Source organism: Hemitrygon akajei, chromosome 26 (genome assembly GCF_048418815.1).
Source record: "Hemitrygon akajei chromosome 26, sHemAka1.3, whole genome shotgun sequence".
Taxonomy (NCBI): Eukaryota; Metazoa; Chordata; class Chondrichthyes; order Myliobatiformes; family Dasyatidae; genus Hemitrygon; species Hemitrygon akajei.
The window spans coordinates 43,801,025-43,819,750 of NC_133149.1; the positions used below are offsets into that span (position 1 = coordinate 43,801,025).

An 18,726-nucleotide genomic window follows, 5' to 3' on the forward strand; every position below is an offset into this window, starting at 1 on the left:
AAGCAGTGCTTCAATGAAACTCACATAGCATTTTAAGTCAGGTTTCTTAGTCCAGGAACATGGAATAAAGAACTTCTAAGTGGTGTCATCTCCCTGGGGATACATTATTGACAGCAGTACCAAGGTAGGATCCTTCCAAAGTTCAAAGTAAATTTATTATCAAAGTACATTTATGTCACTATATACTACCCAAAGGTTCAAAGGGGCCCAAAGGATCACTGGGGACCTGAGTCACCCCAACCACAAATTGTTCCAGCTGCTACCATCTGGGAAATGGTACCACAGCATAAAAGCCAGGACCAACAGGCTCCGGGACAGCTTCTTCCACCAGGCCATCAGACTGATTAACTCTCGCTGATCTGAGTGTATTTCTATGTTACACTGACTGTCCTGTTGTATATAATATCTATTATAAATTACTATAAATTGCACATTGCACATTTAGATGGAGAGGCAACGTAAAGATTTTTACTCCTCATGTATGTGATCGATGTAAGTAATAAAGCCAATTCAATTCAATTCAATTTTCTTACTGGCATTCACAGTAGAACAAAAAATCCAATAGAATCAATGAAAAGCTGTATACAAACCAAGACAGGCAGACAACCAATGTGCAAAAGAAGATAATCTTTGCTAATGCAATATTAATAATCATAAATAAATAAGTAAATAAATAATACTGAGAACATGAGGAGTAGAGCCTTTGAAAGCGAGTCCATATGTTGTGGAATCAGTTCAGAGTAGAGTTAAGTGAAGTTTTCCACGGTGGTTTAGAAGCCTGATATTTGAATGGATATAACTCTACCTCTGTCCTGATGGCAGTTGTGAAATGGGAGCATGGCCTGGATGGTGAGGGTCCTTAATGATGGATGCTGCTTTCCTGTGGCAGCAGCACTCCATGTTGATGTGTTCAATGGTGGGAAGGGCTTTGCCTGTGATGGACTAGGCTGTATCCACTACTTTTGGTATCTTTTCCATTCTTGGACATTGGTGTCTCCATACCAGGCTATGATGTAACCAGTTACGATGCTCTCCATTGTGAGTGATTGATTGAGGCCTTCATCGGTCAGGGCCAACCATGGCTGTTACGTCCTAGCTGTCTAGATAAGCAAGCCTGGGCAGTATGATATAGAGAGCAAGCTGTTGCAAGCTCCCCCTCTCCATGCATCTGATGAACCCAAAGGAACGGCAGAGATCGATACAGTTTGGTACCAGAGTTATCACAGGAGTTGCCACTCAGTGTTAAACTCAACTTAGGACTGCCTTAAGGGCTCCAGCTCTGGAATTTTTCCTCAGGGTTTACTCCCAAAGCCTTCCCCATGATGGATATAGCTACAAGGCAGAGGAGGTTTGAGATCAGAGTTTTCCTTCTCCTAGATGGGCTGCCAACCATGGCTGACGAGCCCCATCTACCCAAAGCAACTGGTTTTGAGGCTCCAGTAACTTGCCTTTACCCCTTCTCCTGTCAGTAGAAATGGTTCCACTGGGCTTAGTAGCTAAGCCACACATGAAGACCAGGAGCTGGACTTGGTTGGCGGAAGATATTTGAGTCGCATGACATTGGGAGCATTTAATAGGTAGTGGGAGCTTGTTCCCAATACAATCCCCAGCTATAACAACCTTAAGGAACCACTGTGCATCTATAGAACCTTGTTAAATTTTTAGATGACATGCCAAATGTGTACAAACTTCTAAGTAAGTAGAGACTCTATCTTGCCTTCTGTGTAAAGAAATTTAAATGCTGCTCCCAGGACAGATCCTCTGATATGACAACATCATAGAATCTAAAGTTCATTCCCCTTTCTATCTGACTCACAGACTTCCAGTTTCTTTCTCCTGTAGTCAATAAACAGCTCATTGGTTTTGTTGATGTTGAATAAGAGGTTGTTGTGGCACCATTCATCCAGATTTTCAATCTCCCTCCTATATGCTGATTCTCTCCCTTTACCATTTGCCCTGCTACATATTTCAGATCAGTTCAATCATCTTTCTGTTACCTCGTGGTGTTTGGGCAGACGTTGTCATGTGCCAAACAAAATATCTCGCCTGCTTGTTATCAGTTGGCTTCAGAGAAAATTGGATTGCTTTTAGATTGTTCTCAAGGTGCAAAGCAATGCTGGAAAGAACAGAGTTGTTACCCATCTTGTTCTCTCACTCCATTGTCAGAGTGATCATTTACCACAGTTAGGTTAATCTAGTGTCCTTTGATATCACTAGAGTTTTCATTACATACTTTGCTGAGAAAGCAGATCTTTTGGGGCCTTTCCAGTGTACAGTTGAACAATGTTTGACTTCTTCAGGCCATGGTCAATGTGTTGTTCAGGTTATTGCGTCTAAGAAAATAATTTCAGCAACTCCTTGGGGAACTAAATTTCTTCTTTGTCTCTTATCACTTGTGACCAGATGGATGTTATCATTTCTCCTTGCTGTTGCCAACATTCTAACAAACGCACCAGCAGCAACCAGCCAAAGATGAATAAATGTTCAGAGTTAAAAGAGCAAGACTGCATCTTTCAGAGCACTGATTTGTGAGGTTCCATGACTGTCTCTGTTTCAGTAGAGGTGCAGAACTTGCTTGGTTTCAAATATCCAGTTGCTTATCTTCATAGGGACAATGTAAAAAGTAGTTAAAAGATTGAGTCTACACTGAGCTCACCTTGTTCAGGTCAATAACCTGTCCAAAGTACTTATGACTTATCTTACAACGGAACTTAGTAGCTGTGTTTCAGCAGATTACAGAAGTCACTTATTGGGCCAGGCAGCATCTATGAAAAAGAGTACATTCGACGAAGGGTCTCGGCCCAAAACGTCGACTGTACTCTTTTCCATAGATGCTGCCTGGTCTGCGGCATTATAAGACTCTTGAATGAATCTCTTGCATGATAATGGTGAGCTCTTGATATCTCAATCTACCTTGTCGAGACCTTGCACTTTATCTATCTATCTGCACTGCACTTTCCCTGTAGTTGTAACAAGATGTTCTGTATTCTGTTATTGTTTTTCCCTTTGAACTACTTTGATGTTCTTATGTGTGGAATGATCTATATAGAAAACAAAGTCTTTCACTGTACTTGGTACTTGTCGCAATAATAATAATCCAATTTCCCAATTCCAACAGTAACAATGGAATGATAGGATTATTGTAAAAGCCTATATAGTTCACCAAGTCTCAACCATGCTTGGCAAGTCCATTGTGGTGGACTCAGCAGCAGTTAGGGTGGACAATAAGTGCCAACCTTCCAGTGCCTTGAAAGGATAAAAGATGTTGTAAGTCCAAAGTTGCTGACTCCTGGGAAATCTCCTGTGATTAATCCAAAACACGTGTGCTAAATTTCAATAACCCTAAGACTGAAAGCCTTGCTAAAAAGGGTTGCACATTTTGTTGTTGAAAATATGCCATTTGGGACAGAGGTCTAGTATGGGGATCAAGAGAGGGGATGGTAAAAAACCTGAGTCATAGGTCAGGAATGAGATCCTGGGTGTGGTAGGTGAGTGGTGAGCAAAGTGTGGGATATGTGCCCGTAAACAAGATTAGGTCCAAGCTGGAGATATTGTCTCCCCAGCTAAGATGTGATACAGAGAAGAATTAGCACTTTGTGGTCAAATTGTGATAGCGGGAAGGTGGGTCGCACGAATCATAAGTAAGTATGGAATTTCAATACTGATGCACCATCAATAACTCACTCTGAGATGTAAAGGCGAGGTATTGGCTTTTATTGACTGGAAGAAGGAACAAGCAGTGATTGATCACTATACTACATCCTGAAGACAGAGAGGCCGGGCTCAGACCTCCATCACCTTTATACAGGGGTCTGTGGGAGGAGCCACAGGAGCAGTCATCAGGGGGCATGTCCAGACAGGTATATGTAGTTCACCACAAATACCCCGTCTGTGTAGGGAAGGCCGAGCTGACCCAGTGACACAAACTCCCAGAACAGTTCAGAGAAAGGTGGCCCAATGTGGTCCAAAGTAGCCAAACAAAAAAAAGCAAAAATAAGCACGTGTTGGAAATCTAATATAAAAGCAAATGCCAGCAGTGCTCAGAAAGCCTAATCCATCTATGAGGAGAGATATAAATTGAAGGAGATGCATGTAAATAGAAGAGGAGTAAGAAAGGAGAAAAGAAAACATTGCCACAACTGCAAGAAGCAAAGCCCTACAGATGTTGGAAATCTGAAGTAAATCAGAGTACACTGTAAATATCAATGGAGGGAAAGACAACATTTCAGGCTGATAACCTTTCCTCAAAAAAGGCTGCTTATCTAATATTTAAAATGAAGTGTCAAGTCCTGAGCACCTTTGTGGACAATGAGGCCTTGCTCTCAAGCTTCTGGTCTTTGCTGGAAAAGTGTAAGAGGCCAAAATCAAGGAGATCAGAGAGGATGGAGAATGAAAGTGACAGATGACTTGATGCTGATGATCTCCCAGTGGTGCTCCGCAATGCAAACACCCTGTCCTATCTAGGATAGTGAGACACCAAATGAAAGTTGCACTGGGAGAATCATTATTCCACAAGCAGCTGATGCACAGATCATGTCAAGCAGATGAGAGAGAATTCCTAACTGAAAGAAGCCAGTTGAACTTCCAGAATGACACAGAACATTTCCGATGTGGTCCCTATCTTGTTCCACTCGGAGAGACAGTGATTTTCAGTTGCGTAAACTGAATGAAAATGTATTCAAAGATTGAACTTCCAGACACCTCCTTCCACTGAAGAACCCCTGATGAGCAATAACGTAAATCCATAATTGGCTGTTAATTCATGAACCATGTTTGCTGGTCCTGGAGTTAAGCTCTCAGATTCTTTTTGTTGATTGTTTGATTTCTCAGCACCCCAAGCAGCCAGGAGACCCAGTTGGAGGATTTGTAGCTCTGTTTAGCAGGCTGTGTGTAAAATTCAATGTTTACTCCCTCTATATCTCATAATCCATCATAAAGACCAAAATGTCCAGGTGACAGAGAGATGATCATTGTCAGAATCCATCCTATGAGTTAGATTTTTAACTTTTAAGGTGGGCACAGACATGGTACAGGAAAAAAATATAATTTCATTCCACATTCTCATAAATGTGCATGAATCTCAATAATTCTGATTTAGCATTAATCCACCTAAAAGGCATCAGAGTTAAGGCCAGCTCTTTCCATGCTTCCAGACCCAGAAAATCCCAACAATTTAAATCACCTGAAATGAAATATAAATGCAATAAGTCTTGATATTGAATTCTGTGACTTGAGCCACCTGTTGTACAATATTAATGAGAATTGGCTAAATTCATAGCTGCTCAGTAATTTCTGTCAGACATATCTTGTTTTACACACTTTAAAAATCTAGGTTTTCTTTTTTTGTTCTCATTTTTCTGGTTGCATCATTGTCTAGTATGGAGGGGCCACTGCACAGAATCAGAAAAAGCTGCAGAAAGTTGCAAACTCAGCCAGCCCCTTCATCTAAAAAAGGTGATGCCTCAAAAAGGTGGCATCCATGAGTAAGGATCTCCATCATGTTGGACATGCCTGCCTCTCGTTGCCCCCATCAAGGAGGAGGTACAGGAGCCTAAAGACACACACTCAACGTTTTAGGAATAGCTTCTTCCCCTCTATCTTCAGATTTCTGAATGGACAATGATCCAACCCATGAACACCAGCTCACTATTTTTGCTCCCTTTTTGCACTACTTACAGAGCATTGTAGATGTGTGGAACACCCTGCCAGGGTTGGTGATAAAGGCAGATACATTAGGGATGTTTAAGAAGTTCCTAGATAGGCACGTGGATAAAAGAAAAATGGAAGTCCATGTGGTGGGGTGGGAGGAGGGTTAGCTTGATCTTGGAGTAGGTTAAAAGGTCAGCACAACATTATGTGCAGAAGGGCCTGTACTGTACTGTTCTTTGTTCCTTAAAATAAGATGTCGGAGGAGCTCAGCAGGTCAGGCAGCATCAATGGAGAATGACTCTTTTTCAAAAATAAACTATATTTGTAATAAAGTTGTGTTCTTATTAAGTCAGGTAAGAAGTATTTTTATTCATGGTCAGTGTGGACATGTTGGGTCAGAGGGCCTGTTTCGATGTTGTATGACTATGATTAAAATATACAGTATATAGAGCATTAGAAAGTTTTTAACAAGAACATGTTATTTGGCCCAACAAAGCTTGCCAAATTCCTATTCACATAGTGTGTTGAAATAACTATATTGAGTTTGGATTTGAAAGTCTCTAAGGTACCGCTCTCAACTACACAACTAGGTAGTTTGTTCGCGTGTCCACCACAGTCATGTGGCCTTCTGAAATTATACACCCTCTCAGTGCTTGAGGTGCTTAACATTTAATTCAGCCCCTCTATGTCCAGGATTGGAAAGAGGCTAGACTGTAGGGACAATTAGGGTCAAGATCCTTCATCACCACTGAAATATTGCAGGAGGGAGCCAGTGTAAAGAGGTGAAGAGAAGGAATGGGTTAAAAGTTGACAGGGGATATATGGATCCAGATGAGGAGGGATGATAGGCAGGTGGAAGAGGAAAATAGCGACAGAGGCTGGGAGGTGACAGGTGAAGACGACTAGGGGCTGCAGATGGTGGAACCTGCTAGGAAAAAAAGGCATAGCATAGGATCAAGTGAGGGAGGTGGGGAAAGCAGATGGGAACTGAGGGGGGAAGGGAACCAGTGGGATGAGCGTGTGGATTCAAATCTGGGGTTTGTGTCAGTTGCTGAATCAAATTTTCTTTTAGTATGCCTCAACCACTTTGTTAGAAAATATTCAAACACCATTTGAAAGGAGAATCTTTCAGCTTAGTAGAAATTTTAAACTGTTGACCCACATAGTTGAATGCCTAGCCAGTCTCTCTCTATTCACCTTTATAAGTACTTACTAAATTTTTAACTTCTGCTCTTACCCTTTTGTCAGGCATCATCAGACCTCTGGAAGCTCTACAAAAGGCAATTTCTTCATGTGTGAGTCCATTCAGCCTGATTTATAGTCATGAGGGAGATTGTTTGAAATGCAGCCTTTGGCTCTTTTCCCCCAGTTGCTACCCACAGTAGATGCCATGGCTTTACTCAGCCCAGGCCCCAGCACCAGTCTTAGTTCATACAGGCCTTGTATCCTGAGTCGTCACAACCTCCGAGTAAAACCATTTAAGGAAGGCTATCAAATTTGACCTAATGGCTTAACTATAATTTTCTTTGTAGATGCAAGCATCATAAAGAAAGATTCGTTTTTTCCTATTTCCCATGTAGAACACGCAAAGCACTTTATAATCACCAAAGGTCTTTTTTTTTAAAGTCTGGTCACTGTTGTCACAGAGTCAGGGAATAAATACATCGTGGAAGCAGGCCTGACCTGTCCGTGCTAAACAAAACGTCTATCTGAGCTAGTCACATTTGCCCTCATCTGGCCTGTAAACTTTTCATATCTGTTGTAATTGTACCTGCTTCAACCACTTCTTCTGGCAGATCATACCATGGACACGCCACCTTCTGTGTGTAGAAGTTGCCCCTCACATTCCTTTTATATCTTTCCCCTCTTATCTTAAACCTTTGCCCTCTAGTTTTCAATTATCTTTCTCTGGAGAAAAAGTTCATGTGCATTCACCCTATCTATGCCCCTCATGATTTTATTCACCTCTATAAGGTCATCCCTCTATCTCCTACTCTCCAAGAAATAAAATCTCAGCCTACCCCACCTCGCGTTATAACTTCGGCCCTCGAGTTTTGGCAACGTTTTGAAAAATCTTCTTTGCACTCTTTCCAGCTTACGTGGCCTCATCAATGCCTTGTGCAGCTGCAACATAATGTCCTAACTCATTGCTCTGAGTAATGAAGGCTAACTTACCAAAGGCCTTCTTCACCATCCTATCTATCTGTTGCTCACACAGAATGCTGGAGGAACTCAGCTGGTCAGACAGCATCTATGGAGAGGAATAAAGAGTCAACATTTCAGGCCAAGACCCTTCAACAGGACTCTCAGCCCAAAATGTTGACTCTTTATTCCCCTTCGTAGATGCTGCTTCAATGTCTTCCTTTCCTTCTTCCCTTTGTCTGGCCACATTGACAAAGATGCAAGTGGAGAGCTGCTTTACTTACAGTTGGTTGCTTGTGATGTCTGACGATGACATACAACCTGTGCAAAAGAGTTTTTAAAGTGGCAAGGGCTTTGCGCTGGGGCATTTGCACTCTCTCAGCCTTAGCAATCCGAGTCCAGTGGTATGAACAAACTGGGGTCTTCCTATGACATCGTCTGTGCCTTGTCATACCCTTTGCTCTCCACAGAGATAGGTATGATTGGCAGCTGTATGTTGGGTTGGTTCCTGTGTAGCATCCACTTTGTACAGCAAATTATCCTCATTGTGCTGTTGACTCTGTGAAGCATAAAAGGAAAAAGTGAAGGGAGAAGTGGAGAGAGGAGGAAGGAAGGAAGGAGAGGATGTTCCAAACATGTGTAAACGTCCGACAGGATCTTAAAAGGATGAGTTGCCATCATTCACAGGGTGTGCTGATGACTTTACCCTGAGAGTCTGAGAACAGATCCTACAAAGGAAAACAAGGACATGGAGGTTTGAGAAGATGTGCACATGAACTTAGTGACATGGGTAGGACCTCCTGACCATCCAGTTAGCTGTGACTAACCTGCATCACTACTCCATCCCACTAGTGAGATTTTGCTGAGCAATTATCATTCAATCTTAAGTTTAAAGTTTTCAACTGGCCCCCTTCCCCAATCCCCTGTGTATCATTAATGGCAATCCGTGGGACTCCCACCTCTAGTTTTAACATTGTGCTGCTGTATTCTGAACTTGTCACCCTTTTCCCTCACTCTCATACCCAATTCCCAAAGAAATAATTCTCTGACTCTACCCTAGTTAGCTTGTAAATGTAAATTAGATCACCCTTTACTTTCTCTGTTTGAGGCCTTGGAATACTGGAACTGACCTGGATTTAACCCTCTTAGCCTTGGTTTCAATCTAATGAATACAATTTAGCTTTACTCTCCAGATATTTAGACAAAGGAATTCAAGAAGTGCTGTGTGAATAAGTCAAGTAATTGTAGCCCTGTGAGTCTAACGTCAGTGGTAGAGATGTTATTAGAAAATAATTCTGAGATACAAGATTAATCTACACTTGGTAAAACAGAGATTAATCAAAGATAATCAGCATGAGTTGCTTATTGGTCAGATCCTATGAGGGCGGTACAGTTGATGTAGTCTACAGGGATTTCAAGAAGGCCTTTGACAAGATCTGACATGGGAACTGATCCAAAAAGGTGGAGAGTGATGATGGAGATGCGTTCTTGTGGTTGGAAGCCTGTGACCAGTGGTGGGACCACAGGAACTCTAGCTGTTTGTTATACACTCAATGACCACTTTATTACTTCTGCACACCGCTGTTGTAATGTGAGGTTATTTGAGTTATTGTCACCTTCCTGTCAGCTTGAACTAGTCTGGCCATTCTCCTCTGACCCCTTTCATTAACAAGGTGTTTTCACTCACAGAACTGCTGCTCACTGGATGTTTTTATTTTGTTTTTCACACCATTCTCTGTAAACTCTAGAGACTGTTGTGCATGAAGATCCCAGGAGATCAGCAGTTTCTGAGATACTCGAACTGCCCCGTCTGGCACCAATAATCATTCCACAGTCAAAGTCATTTTGATCACATTTCCCTGTATGGCAACATATACAGACACTGAAGAGGTAGTAATGGGGACAAAGAAATGTTGAACAAACATACTAAGTATTTTGTGGCAGTCTTCACAGTGGAATACATGAGCAGTATGCCAGAAGTTCAAGAGTGTCGGGGGCAGAAGTGAGTAAGTTGCTAACACTAAAGAGAAGGTGCTTCGGAAGCTGAAAGGTCTGAAAGTAGATAAGTCAGCTGGACCAGATGGTCTACAGTTCAGGATTCAGAAAGAGGTAGCTGAAGAGATTGTGGAGGTATTAGTAGTGATCTTTCAAGAATCACTAGATTCTGGAAAAGTTCTGGAGGACAGGAAAATTGCAAATGCCATTCCACTCTTTAAGATGGGAGGGAGGTGGAGGAAAGGAAATTGTAGACCGGTTAGCCTGACTTCAATGGTTGGGAAAATGTTAGAGTCCATTTTTAAGGATGAGGTTTCAGTATACTTGGAGGTATATGATAAAGTAGGCAAAAGTCAACATAGTTTCCTCCAGGTGAAATAATCCCTGGCAAATCTTGGAATTCTTTGAGGAAATAGCAGGCAGGATAGATAAAGGAGTGTCAGTGAATTTTGTTTACTTGATTTTCAGAAGGCCTTTGACAAGGTTCTGCTTAACGAGATAAGATCCCATGGTATTATAGGAATGGATACAAGATTGGCTGACTGGCAGGAGGCAAAGAGTGGGAATAAAGGGGGCCTATTCTGGTTGGCTGCCGGTGACTCGTGGTGTTCCGCAGGAGTTGGTGTTGGGACCGCTTCTCTTGAGGTTGTATGTCAGTGATTTGGATGACAGAATTGATGGCTTTGTGCCCAAGTTTGTAAATGATACAAAGGTTGGTGGTGAGGGTAAGTAATGTTGAGGAAGCATGGAGTCAACAAAAGGACTTCAGCAGTTTGGGCGAATAGGCAAAGAAGTGGCAGATGGAACAGAATGATTCCAGGAATGAAAGGTTTAATATATGAGGAGTGTTTGGCTCTGGGCCTGTACTTGACGGAGTTTTAAAGAATGAGTGGGAAATCTCCTTGAAACCTATTGAATATTGAAAGGCCTAGATATAGTGGATGTGGAGAGGATGTTGCCTATACTTGAGTGAGTCTAGGGCAAGAGAGCACAGCCTCAGAATGGCGGGACATCCATTTAGAACAGAACTGAGGAGGAATTTCTTTAGCCAGAGGGTGGTGAATCTGTGGAATTCATGGCCAAGTTATTGAATATATTTAAAGCAGAAGTTGATATGTTCTTGGCTATTCGAGCATCAAAGTATATGGGGAAAGGGCAGAAGAAAGGAGTTGAAGGGGACAATAAATCAGCCATGATGGAATGGCGAAGCAGACTAGATGGACCAAGTGGTCTAATTTGTATGTCTTATGGTCTTATGGTCTCACAAAGTCATTGAACCATACAACATGGTCCTTTCACACCAGTCAGAACCCAACAATATTCATCCCATCTTCCAACACTTGGGCCACTTAGATACTTTATTAAGAAGCTACAGAGAGAGTAGTTTGGGTCTGCATTGCACCACTAGGGATAGAGGAGGAATCAAGTTCAATAGTAACAGTAAAAAGGGGGCTGGTCAAGGATTAGAATGAAGAAAAGTTTATAGGAAGAAGATTATGGGAATGGGGGGGGGGGGTAACTGAAATGTTAGAGCCAGTTTGAACTTGATGGATTGAATGGTCTACAGCAAATCATGCTGAAAAATAAGACAGGGAATTTGTAGTTAGAGACTCTTTCAGTGCTCAATTCTAACAGAAGCAACCTGACAGCATTCTCTGGAGTGCACTCATGCAGAGTTCAGCAAGGGAAGCCAGTAGGTATTGTCAGTGATTCCCTGCTCACCCAAAGGGGTCCTATTTTGCAGCTGATTTCAATATAATCCTCAGAAATGAGTGAAATCCCCAAAAAATGTCAACTGCCTGCATACTTTGTAAAAGAAAACTCCAAATGTTTTATTTTTACATGGGGCGTGAGTAATTTTAATAACATACTAAATCCTCATTCCTGCTTATTGATCTCTTTTCCCTTTGAACCTGATTTATATGTAAAGATTGTCATTTTCCAAGATAATTATTTTAAAACTTGATAGATTAAAAATAGTTTTTACTTTTTTATTTAAAGAACCTTCATTCCAATTCCTGACTTAGTCCCTTGTGTATGTTCCAATCCTTAGTCATAAAGTCAGAGTCGTAGAATTATACAGCAATCATTCAGCTCACCAAGTCTGTATTGACCATCCCATACTGATTTGTACTAATCCTATTCTAATCCTATTTTATTGTTTGGAGCTCTATAAAATGTTTATAAAGTTAGTCAAAATCTTTGCTTTTTATGTTAGTCTTGATGTCTGATGGTTTATTGATGTCACAGTCATAGAGCACAGAAAAAAGCCCTTTGGCCTGTTGTATCAAGTACCCATTTACACTAATCCTAAACTAATCCCTTTTTCCCCTACATTCCCATCAACTCCCCCTGGATCTGACTGTCCACCAGAGGCAATTTACAGCAGCTAATTAGCCTGCCACTGGTACATCTTTGGGATATGGGATGAAATCCAGAGCACCCTGGGAAAACTCACGCAGTCAAAGAGAGATCTTGTTCGCTTCACACAGGTAGCACCCGAGGTCAGGATCGAACCCAGATCATTGGACCTGAAAGGCAGCAGCTCTACCAGCTGCGCTTCTCTGTCACTCATGCTTGGTCTGCTCAATCAGACTCTTGAACGGACTTCTTGTGTGATAGAATGGACTTGACTTCACTATCTACCTCATTATGATCTTAAACTTCATCGTTCGCCTGCACTGCACTTTTTCTGCAGCTTTCATGCTTTAGTCTGCATTGTTATTGTTTTACCTTGTCCTACCTCAATGCTCTGTGTAATGACTTGATCTATATATGTGACAAGTTTTTCAGTTTATCTTTGAGCATGTGACAATAATAATCCAATACCAATACCAGTATCACTGGGACAGGCAGGTAGGTGGAGGGCTTGGGGTGGCTCTGTTGGTGAAAAATGAAATCAAGTCATTCGAAAGAGGTGATGTAGGATGGGAAGGTGCAGAATCGTGGGTAGAGTTTAAAGCCTGCAAAGGTAAAAAGATCCTGATGGGAGTTATATACAGGTTCCGAACAGTAGCAGGACATGGGCTACAGATTACAATAGGAGAGAGAAAAGGCATGTTAGAAGGGCAACATTGTGATAATTGTGATAATTATGGGAATTTCAATATGCAGGTAAATTCAAAAAAATCAGGTTGGTGCTGGATCCTAAGAGAGAGAATTTGAAGAATGCCTATAAGAAGGCTTTCCATAACAGCTTGTGCTTGAGCCCACTAGGGGAATAGCAGTTGTGGATTTGGTGATGTGTAATAACCCAGATTTGATAAGGGAGCTTAAGGTAAAGGAACCCTTGGGAGACAGTGATCATAAATTTTGAGAATGAGAAGCTAAAATTGATGTATCGGTATCACAGTGGAGTAAAGGGAATTACAGAGGCGTGAGAGAGCAGCTGGCAAAGTTGATTTGAAGGGGACAGCAGCAGGGATAATGGCAGAACAGCAATACTGGTGTTTCTGGGGAGATTTGGTAGGTGCAGGAAGGATACATCCCAAAGATGTAGAAGTATTCTAAAGGGAAAATGAGGTAACGTTGGTTGACAATGGAAGTCAAAGATACTGTAAAAGAAAAAGAGAAGACATATATTGCAAACATTAGTGAAAAGGAGAGGATTGGGAACCTTTTAGAAACCAACAGAAGGCAACTAAAAAGCCATAAAGAGAGAAAAGATGAAATATGAAAGTAAGCTGGCTAATAATATCAAAGAGGATACAGAAAGTTTTTCAGATAGCTGAAGATTAAAAGCAAGACGAGATTGGAGATCTGACCACTGGAAAATGACACTGGAGAGATAGTAATAGGGGACAAGGAAAAGGCAGACAAACGGAAGTATTTTGCATCAATCCTCTCTGTGGAAGACAATAGCAGTATTCCAGAGGTTCAAGAGTGTCAGGGGGCCGAAGTGAGTGCAGTTGTCATTACTAGTGTGAAGGTGCTTGGGAAACTGAAAGGTCTGAAGGTAGATAAGTCACCTGGACCAGATGGACTACACCCCAGGATTCTGAAAGAGGCAGTTGAAGAGATTGTGGAGGCATTAGTAACGATCTTTCAAGAATCACTAGGTTCTGGAATGTTCCTGTAGAACAGGAAAATTGCAAATGTCACTCCACTCTTTAAGAAGGGAGAGAGGCAGAAGAAAGGAAACTATAGGCCAGTTAGTCTGATCTCAGTGGTTCAAAAGATGTTGGAGTCTATTATTAAGGATGAGATTTCAGAGTACTTTGAGGCACTTGATAAAATAGGCCAAAGCCAAAATAGTTTTCTTCAGGGGAAATCTTTCCAGACAAATTTCTTGGAATTCTTTAAGAAAATAACAGACAGGATAGACAAAGGAGAGTCAGTGGATGGTGTTTATTTGGATTTTCAGAAGGCCTTTGATAAGGTGATAAACATGAGGCTGCTTAACAAGATAAGAGCTGATGGTACTACTACAGGAAATATACTAGCATGAATAGAAGATAAAGAGTGGGATAAAGGGGCCTTTTTTGGTTGGCTGCTGGTGACTAGTGGGGTCGGTGTTGGGACCTATTCTATTCAGGTTATAATTCGGTGATTTGGATGAAGGAATTGATGGCTTTGTGGCCAAGTTTACAAACGTAAGTGGAGGGGCAGTTAGTGTTAAGGAAGCAGGGTGTCTGAAGAAGGACTTAGACAGATTGGGGGAATGGGCAAAGAAATGACAGATGGAATATAATGTAGAGAAGTGCATGGTCATGCACTTTGGCAGAACATATAAAGGCATAGACTATTTTCTAAATGGGGAGAAAATTCAAAAATCAGAGGTGCAAGAGGACAGGAATCCTCATGCAGGATTCCCTCAAGGTTAACTTGTAGGTTGAGTTGGTGGTGAGGAAGGCAAATGCAATGTTAGCATTCATTTCAAGAGGAATAGAATACAAAATCAAGGATATAATGCTAAGGCTTTATAGGCATTGGTCAGACCGCACTTGGAGTATTGTGAGCACTTTTGGGCCCTTACCTAAGAAAAGATGTGCTGGCATTGGAGAGAGTCCAGAGGAGGTTCACAAAGAGGATCCGAGGAATGAAAAAGATTGACATTTGAGGGCCGTTTGTTGTACTCGCTGGAGTTTAGAAGAATGAGGAGGGATCTCATTGAAATCTATAGATTAATGAAAAGTCTAGATTCAGTGGATGTGAAGAGGATGCTTTCCAGTAGTGGGGTAGTCTAGGGCAAGAAAACACAGCCTCAGAATGGAGGGACATCCATTTAGAACAGACATGAGGAATTTTTTTTTTTAGCCAGAGGGTTGGTGAATCTGTGGAGGCCAAGTGATTGAGTATATTTAAGGAGAAGATTGGTAGGTTCATGATTAATTGGGGTGTTAAAGGTTGCAGGGAGAAGGCAGGAGCATGGTGTTGAAGGGAATAATATATCAGCCATGATGGAATGTCAGAGCAGACTCAATGGGCTGAATGGCCTAATTCTGCTCCTATGTCTTATGGTCTTAATACCAATACCAATAACGTCCTTGTTTCTGGACACAAGAAATAGCCTTGTCTTGACACCTGACAGCAACAGATATCAGGAAGAGTCATAGAATTGTACATCACAGACACCCACCAAGTGCATGCACCATTTGCCCACATTAGGTCCATATCCTTCTAAGCCTTGCCGATTGTATGTCAGTCTAACTGTGTCTTAAAAACTCTAATTGTATCTGATCCCACCACAGAAATCAACCGATCTCTATGCAAAAAGATCTTAACGTAACAACTCCCCCTTCTCACCTTGAATCTATACCCACTTGATGTTGATTCTCCTAGCATGAAAGATGAAGTCTACCTTCACTGGGATTGCACGAGAGCACGAGCTCCACCACTGATCACAATGCTCAGCCCATTCCTTTGCTACAATCCCGACTGAAAAAATATTGAACTGAAACATTAGCTTCACTTCTCTCTCCATGGGTGCTGCGTGCTGAGTTTTTCCAGCAATTTCTGTTTGATTTCAGACTTCCATCGTTTGGTGTATTTTGAGTGATTCATTGACCAGCTGTGCCGTGCACACGGCTCCTGTTGTTGAACTTCTGGCATCTTCTGCAGGGAACTATTGAGTTAGGCCTTTAAATGCTGATAATACAGCACAGTAGGAGAGCCTGAGAAAAGAAACTGGGAGATCCTGGTGATGGGCAAATTCGAATCAATTGAGTGTCTCATAATTTATGTTGCTTGGTTGTGTTGGTGATCATGGAATCGATAGAAGCTGAGTAGATGCCATGGATGTTAAACCAAGTCTCATCAATGCTGCAGATGGAATTTTTCCTGGTGTCTTGGTTCATGTGTATTCCTTAATCAATATCACTAACAAAATAGATTACCTGGCAGTTATTTTTGATTGTGACTGCTTGCTAGATACACACTTTCTGTATTAAATACCGTACATTGCAATAGTGGCTATACTCATTGGATGCAAAAAGCATGGGGATATCCTCAGGCAGGGAAAGATGTGATGGCTTAGTAAATCCTTTGCTTTTGCTGTAAGGGTAAACGTGCTAAAAGATTGTTATTCACTGGAATCGAATACACAGCCTCAGAATCTTGGATTCACATTGTTTGCTTGGTGCTGGTAATTATTGCAATAAAAATAAGGGCTCCAGATGTTAAGGAAATGATGGTCCAATCCATTGTCAGAGACCAGTTTCTACTTGAATCCTTTCCTACACCTGATTGACAGACAAGAAACTGAATGTTTTGTTTCTCTTTGTCTCTAGGGAGTAGATTCCACATCACTTCGTATGGAGCCTTGTACATATCTGATGTACAAAAGGAGGACGCGCTGTCCACGTACAGGTGTATCACCAGACATAAATACAGCGGAGAAACGCGGCAGAGCAATGGAGCCCGCCTCTCTGTTTCCGGTAAGGGACGGTTTGCCACACACTGTCACACGTAACTGCCACCCCTTCCAATTTAATTCAGAGTCTCCAGGATTTAAAACTTTGGAAAATAATTGTAAAAGTGGCTTTTAAAAATTTGTTTATAAAAACAGAAAACTTCTAGCCTTTCTATCTGAAGACAAGGGATTAGAAACTACAGATGTAAAAGACTTTACTTAAACCAAGCCTGAAGAATGTATGTATTTCTAGGTACTGTATTCTAGAAAGGTTATCAACCTTATAGTGTGGGACTATTAAGTGGTACTTAGAATCCAACATAAAGTTATGAGGAAAAATCCTATTTTGGGTGATTTTTAAAATCTAAGACATGGGATCAGATTGGAAAGTAAAAGTCATATTTTTATTGAACAAGGTTAGGATAAGTATCAATGTGAACAGAATAGTTTTATAAGCCAATGATGATTAATATCAGGTTAATTCTAAATTTGATGTTGGTAGATTTTTGTAAGTATAGCAAATATTTTGCAATTGAGTGGCTGGGCCATTGCAGGGGGAGTTTAATGGTCACATCACTTCAGCTCTAGATTCACAACCAGATAAAAGCAGCAGAATTCCTCCTTCAGAGGGGTGAATCATATGGACTTTTACAGCCATTTCATAATAAGCATTTTTAAGAATTGTTACTTTCAATTCTTTGATTATTTTTAACAGAACTTAAATTTCACAGCTTCCATGCTGAGAATCAAACTCATGTCTCTGGATTAGTATGGAGGTCTCCGAATCACTAACTTATTAACTACTGTACCATTACCAAATCCAAATATATGAGAGTGCATGAGGAATAGCTGGGACACAGATCAACAAGAATAGACTGAATAGGCTAAACATACCAGCACAGAACATCAGCTGAACAAGACCTAAATGCCAGCCAGTTTAACTGTTTCACACTGCGGGATTGGACATGTAGTGCTGCTGTGTACATAGCTCCAGTAACCCAAGTTCAAGCTTGATCCAAATTGCTGCCTGTGTCAAGTTTGCATATTCTCCCTGGGAGTTTCCCTGGGTGTTTGGGTTTCTCCCCACATCCCAAAGATGTAGAGTCATAGAGCACCACTGCACACAAACAGGCCCTTCAGCACATCTAGTCCATGCCAAACTTATACTGCCTAGTCCCATTGACCCACACCAGGACCACAGCCCTCCATACACCACCCACCCACGCATTTATCCGAATTTCTCTTAAACATTGAAAGCGAACCCACATCCATCTACTTGGCCACTGCAATTGCCCCTTGTGTAGTTGGGTGGCAGGTGAATTAAGGGCTGTGATGGGTTATGTGAAGAGGGATATGAGGTGACTTGTGTGAAAAAAATGCATTACAAGAATATAGTTGGGTGAATGAGAATGATAGATGTGCTCTGGAGAACCAGCATAGAATTAATAGGCCAATAGCCACTCCTTTAGTGTCAGAAGGAAATAGCTACAACTTTGAAAGTCCTTTCATTGGCATCGGAGAGTGAGAGAGCCAGAACAATTCAATCTCGATATATTCTGGACACATCGATGAGTGAAATCGTAGCTTGATTCAGACCAAGGACCACAAAGTCAAATCACTTCCAAATCGAAAGCTCATAAACAATTCAATAATTACTTATTGATTGGATCAGTGACAGGGCAGAACATTATAACTGTCTAATTTGCTGAATTATATTCAGAGTTATGAAACTAAACTTTTATCTTTATATGACATTTTGCTCAGAGTTTCACAAAATTACAAGTTATTTGCAGCAGGTAACTTGTTCAGCTGGTCCATGCTCTCATCCAACACCATCAACCTCATTACCTCTATTGCTCCCTCCATCAGATTCCCCTCAAAGTCCCTTGCTTTAACTGTGATGGTGGATTTCCTTGGGTGTTCTGAAATGAACACATCCAAGATTAATTTTATAAAGTTGTTGTCGGCAGTGGTAGGGTGGGAGGAAGTGATAATTATACCCAAGACTGTTAAAAATATTCCTATGCTTAAAGATGTATTTAAAATTATAAATTTAAAATTGTAGCTCTTAGTGCTACCATCGGAGAGGA

The 18,726-nt window shown here is 41.3% G+C and overlaps 1 protein-coding gene across 2 annotated transcripts in view; it reads left to right on the plus strand.

Annotated features, from left to right (window-relative positions):
* Positions 1 to 18,726, plus strand: part of dscaml1 (Down syndrome cell adhesion molecule like 1) — a 673,508-nt gene that overhangs the window by 357,733 nt on the left and 297,049 nt on the right. For both annotated transcript variants that reach the window (XM_073030068.1, XM_073030069.1), the window contains one exon: positions 16,515 to 16,661. In XM_073030068.1, the coding sequence (XP_072886169.1) occupies positions 16,515 to 16,661 (147 nt within the window). The remainder of the gene's footprint in view (positions 1 to 16,514; positions 16,662 to 18,726) is intronic.